Source organism: Juglans regia, chromosome 15, assembly GCF_001411555.2.
Source record: "Juglans regia cultivar Chandler chromosome 15, Walnut 2.0, whole genome shotgun sequence".
In the NCBI taxonomy this organism is placed as follows: Eukaryota; Viridiplantae; Streptophyta; class Magnoliopsida; order Fagales; family Juglandaceae; genus Juglans; species Juglans regia.
The window spans coordinates 3,849,654-3,855,591 of NC_049915.1; the positions used below are offsets into that span (position 1 = coordinate 3,849,654).

General features: G+C 35.5%; 1 protein-coding gene across 1 annotated transcript; it reads left to right on the top strand.

The window, feature by feature from the left end:
• The first annotated feature begins 290 nt into the window (after window positions 1-290).
• Window positions 291-935, top strand: LOC109009944. Its single transcript, XM_018990612.1, has one exon. It carries the CDS (start codon window positions 291-293, stop codon window positions 933-935), a length of 645 nt encoding a protein of 214 aa, XP_018846157.1.
• The last annotated feature ends 5,003 nt before the right edge of the window (window positions 936-5,938 follow it).

Genomic DNA, 5,938 nt, shown 5'->3' on the forward strand with positions numbered 1-5,938 from the left:
GACCAGGAAGACGATAGTGCTGATGCTCGCTGCTTCTTCAGCCTCGAAGAGAATAAGACTTACATTATCAAGAACGTGTTCGACGGGCTTCCTAATGCATGGTGTGTGGGCTCTTCTCACGGTCGGATGGTAGTTTTGGATCAAAGAGGAAACCCGCATTTGTTTAATCCCTTCTATAAGGCTAAAGTTGAACTTCCGGCATTTCCTCATGAAATGAAACCAGTGTTGGCGAAACTTACATTGTCGAATGGTTGTGGAAGATTTTCATCGTCAAGGCTGTCGTGCTGTTCATGAACCAGTCTTTCATGGTGGTGGTAATTTATGAAATCCATTCAAGGCTTGCATTCTGCATGCTCGAAGACAACACTTGGACAGACCTTGGTGTTAATGAAGGTTACTGCGATATCATATGCTACGAGAATCAGCTTTCTGCACTTACAGACAACGGTTTGATTACAGTATTGGATTTTCGTAGCCCTTTTCCCGCAAAAATTATCAGATCTTCTGCACCAGTTTTCGAAGTTGATCACTGTGAGAACTTTCCACGAAATAAGTTTTTCACTCAATCTTACTTGGTGGAATCATTGGGAGGTCTTTTGCTTGTCGATAGGATCGTCGGCTACTTTGTTAATTCAGAGGGGATAGCAGTGGATGAATATGATCTTCTTAGCCCTGACGATATGCACCCTTTGGTTTGTCCATACTGTACAAAGCTATTCAATGTCGATGAGTTAGATCACAAACATGAGAGATGGGAGAAAGTGGAATCTTTTGGTGATCGAGTGATATTTGTAGGTGGAAACTACTCCATGTCGTGTCCATTTGTAATCTTGAAGGATGTGAATCGAATACTATTTACTTCTCCGATGATAGCTGGAATTAGGTGGATGAGGATTACTTGTATGGCGGTCATGATTTCGACAAATTCAACTTGACAGATGGAAGTTTTGAAACTACAGATTATTGTTCCAAGTTTGATCCACCAACCTTTTAGATAATTCCTGCCCCTCGACGTTGAAGATTGCTAGCAGCCATGACAAAACTGTTTTCTAGCTAGCTAGCTTCTTGTTTTCTATACATGGTTATAACTAGATCAAATATCTTTTTTATTGTAACGGAATCCATGAGATCGTACGAATCCATGTCTTCTATGATCTCATGGATTTGGTTTTTATTTTACTTGGAACCCAACGAACTTTAGTCAGGTCTCACTTAATTTGATGATCTACAGTAGTCTTTAATGTGACTGAATTTTGTGTTTTTAAATAGTTGTATTGTTTTAAGAGCTTTTTGAATAGACGTATTGCATGAGTTTAATTATGTGTTAAATATTTTAATTGAATGTTAATAATCGGTAGGGGTGTGCAAGCAGATTTGGATCTGGATATCCAGCCATAATCGGATCCAGATCCGAATGCTAAAAATCCGGGTGGTTATCTGTCGAATTCATCCAAAAATAATCTGGGCAGATAACTGGATTCAATCTGGATATCCGGATTGCAACCATAGAAGACACAAGATTTAAGTGTTAGGAAGCAATAAGAAGAAATAGTAAAGCGAAAATGAGAAAAAATAATCACAGAAGACACAAGATTTAAGTGATTCAACAGTGTGACTACATCCATGAAACTGCGTGAGATTTTTATTCAATAGAAAGTTGAAGTACACAGTGAGAATACAATTTCTCCCTCCTCACAATCACTCTCTCTCTCTATCTTTACTCTCAAAACCGCTCTTTAGTTTCTCCTCTATCCATCTCACACGGTTTCTATATTTAAATCTTATATATACACACACACACACACATAAACGAAGCAGTGAAGACCCTAAGGCGATCAATTTTTTGTTTATTCGCTCGAGCGAGTATCAAGCGAGATGTTGAGCCAACATCGAGTGAAATCTTTGCCTGAGCTTCGCTCAAGCCTCACTGCCAACTATGTAGTGAGGCTTGAGCGAACTATCTGCTTGGGCTTCACTCGAGCCAACTGTTGAGCAATAAATGACAACTGATATGTTATAGCATTAAATTCTTTCAAATGTTGGGTAATAGACATACCTCCTGTCATTTTCAGATTGAACAGCCTTTTCGACAAATGCATCTTGTTATTGGCCAACCACTTCTCATACATACTAGACAAAGTTGCCATAATGTCCGCAGTGATCCTTTCCTTAGTAACATTGTGTGCAACTAATTTTCATAGGGTCAACTGAATAACCCCTAAAACTTGTCGATTTAACAAATCTCATTCAGCATCTTCCATGTTGTTAGGCTTTGTTCCCAGTAAAGGAAGATGACGTCTTTTCCCGTAAAGATAATCGTCAATCTACATTCTCTAATATCCAAAATCAGTGCCATTAAATTTCTCAATTCCTTACCCCTTCTCTTCTTCTCCAGTTATCGCCCTCATTCAAATTCGAGCGCGAAGCTATGATACTAGTAGTTGGGAAGTGAAAATGAGAAAAAAAATATCACACATGATGCAAGATTTGTATGGTTCGACAATATGTCTACGACTCTCTCCTCACAATCACTCTTCTGTTTCTCCTTTGTCGATCTCACACTGTTTCTCTATTTTAAATCTTATGATTATATGAACGATGTACTGAAAACCCTATGGGGATGAATTTTCTGTTTATTCGCTCAAGCAAATTTTCTATCCAATGTTCGCATGAGCGGACTGTCGAGCGAGCCTCGAGCAAACTCTCTGCCTGAGTTTCGCTTAAGCCAATTGTTGAGCAAAGGTTGAGTGAACTCTATGCGTGGGCTTCACTCAAGCCAACTGTTGAGCGAACTCTTTGCCTGGGCTTTGCTTGAGTCAATTGTCATGTGAGTGTTAAGCGAACTCTCTGTCTGATCTTCACTCGAGTCATTTGTCGAGCGAGCCTTGAGTAGACTCTTTGCCCAAGTTTCACTCGAGCGATATGTCGAGTGCACGTCGAACAAATTCTTGGGTTGCCACTTCTCCACTCAGGAACCAAGCTCCACACTCAACACCAAGTTTCAAGGTTTGAACTCTTGGATGCAAACAACTTGCAAAGGCCAATTTCCCTTTGTTAAAAAGTCGATGATTTAGAAATAGATTGACCCGATTCTTGTTGCATTTGGTAAATTTTAGTCTCAAGTTGGAACTCCAAGGAAACATCATGAGGCCAGTTGAATTGATGTGTGAGAAAATCCCAAATAACTTTTGCATTCCCAAGCTTTGAAAGTAGACTATGAATAGAAGGAATTAAGGTGCTGATAAGTCAAGAAAGTATCTTAGAGTGCATATTATCCCAATTTTGAAGACATGAAAAATTATTTTATGTCTCACCATCTTTAGGATTACGAGGATAAATTTTGCCAGATACATAACCACACAATCGTCGTCCTCGTAAAAAAAGCACTATATGTCGGGCCAACACATTGTAGTTAGGCTAGTTCAATATAGGATCAATTTGGACGAACAACATTTTCAAGATTAATGAGCCATTGAGAGAAGTCCAATGCAAAAATACACTAAAAATATGAAACTTGTGTGAAAAGTCGAGTAGAAATCACATGATCCATAGTTAAAGTCAACGGTTAATGGTAAGAAGATGGCATGGCACTGACTAACGTGGCCCTGATGTTGCAACTAGCTAGGGCTATATGGCACGTTAGGATGGTGACACGTGTCATGCACTATAGGCCTTTTGCATTGGGAAGTTTGTTGGCCTGTGGACAGCAGAGCAAATGTGTGGGTGGTGTGTGCAGGATCGTCTAAGGTCAGTCTTCGTCCTTTTGAGCTCTACGACGAATCGCCTATCAATTGGCATTATTGAGAATATGAAAAAGAAAATATCTGTGACTAATCGCGATGGTGAGGGCTGAATCTTGTGGTGGGTCGTGGCGACACATCTGAAGGTGGATGGGAGTGGATCTTTCATAGATCAAATGATATGAACCTTCATAATCAAGTTAAAGGTTGGAAAGCACCATGTAGAGAATAAGTAAAATAGAATTTGAATGAGACTTATATTATTGAATGAATGAATATTATGTACAATAAGAGAGCTTATTTATAGGAAACAATTTAGGCCAAGTGACATAAGGAAATAAATAGATACTAGTTCTCCTGATCAAAGCATGTTTCTAATCAAATATATATCAACAATAAATATATATGATATCTAATATATTTAATTTGTAATAATCCTTAAACTTTAAAAAAGAAACTGAAATAATAATATTTATACCTTTAAAAAGAAATTATGGTTAGAAAGCAACTTTCACAGAGGGTGACGGCCAAGAAAGATCCTTACCGGCAGTGATGAGACCAAGGGGACGGGGCTACTGAAAAAATTTATAATAGTAATCAATTTCTTCCTATTTTATTTTAAAAATTAGATTAAATAATAATATTTATATCAAATTATTTCTCTTTTAAAACTTGTATTATCTAGATAAAACGTATTTAACAAAAATTTCATATTCACTAGATAGCTAGACGTTATGCGGTATGTAATTGCACTGATTAAAAATTTTTTAAATATATTTTACTGTTATACATTATTTAGCAAAATACAAAACGTAGCTTATGGTTCACATATATTAATATTATCTCTTTTATTTAATTCTTATATAGTCGTTTTCATAGTTCAACCTCACCATTTGCTTGCAATATATGAAAAGCTTAGGATGTAAAATTACCAGTATTTATGAAAAAAATGCAAATCTGAAATTTATTCGTTTCTTTCTTATTATTTACATTTTTTTTTTATCATTTTGTTAAAGATATTCTTAAAAAATCTCAATTTAACTATTTATTCCTTGCTTTCTCCCTGCTTGCAGATATGTATCCCCATTTGGCGGTGGGAGTTGGGAGTCCATTCCCTCTTTTGCACCACCCTCCCTGCCTCCGGCCCCTTCCCGCTCATCGTCCTACCCACGTAAACAATGACTTTCTTATCAACTTTTTTAAAAGAAACAAAAATCATGGTGTTTAAAATTTGGAAGTTCAGGAGATAAAGTTTTGAATTTTCACATTTTATAATTTAGATCTGTAAAATCCAAAAGCAGCAAATTACAAAGGTTGTTTGACCGATTTTTCCTTTTTCTTTTGACAAAAATGGCTGTGTACACTTGCAATTAGGGTGTGCAGCAATCCAAAAAAAAAAAAAAGCGGTGCTACTCTACCTTCTGAGTAGTAACGCTCAGTATTACCAACAATTACAAAAGTAACTTTCTTTTTTTTAATTTTTTTATTCATATTTTTTTAATATATTTAAATATTTTTAAAAAATAAAAAAATATACCAATATACTTAAAATCATTTCCTTCGTCATTAAGTAAAAAAAAAAAAAAAATCACTGAGCAGTCAAATGGAGCGGTCATTTTAGGACAGCATAGTAGACTTTTTTTTTAAAAAAAAATCTTGTCAATGGGGCCCCACATTTGATGCCAAAAAAAAAATGGTATTTAAAATTTAGAAGTTCAGGAAATAGTGCTTGAGATTTGAAGAAATTTTTATAAGTTGCGTTTGAATGTTGAACTGAGTTGAATTGAGTTGATATAATAAAATATTGTTAGAATATTATTTTTTAATATTATTATTATTTTAAAATTTGAAAAAGTTGAATTGTTTATTATATTTCGTATTTAGATTTTAAAAAGTTGTAATGATGAGTTGAGATGAGTTTAATTACCAAACGAAACCTTAAGTAGAAAATTCTAAAAATTCGGAGGAATTTTCACGACACATCATGTTGATCATTTGACGTCATATTAAAAGAAAATAATAATAATTAAAACTAAGTAATGTTACTTATCATTTTAAGGAATTTTTTTTTTTCATTTTCATGCGGATGAAAAAAATGTTAATGTTTTTTTTCACTTCATGATAAAGACCAGCCTTTCTTCATCGGAAGTTTCCCTCCATTGACTACTTGCTGTAGCCAGTCCACACACAAACCATGA

Bases quoted from the DNA above. Each gene is read 5' to 3' on its own strand.
- LOC109009944 (XM_018990612.1), top strand. From the start codon at position 291: ATGAACCAGTCTTTCATGGTGGTGGTAATTTATGAAATCCATTCAAGG.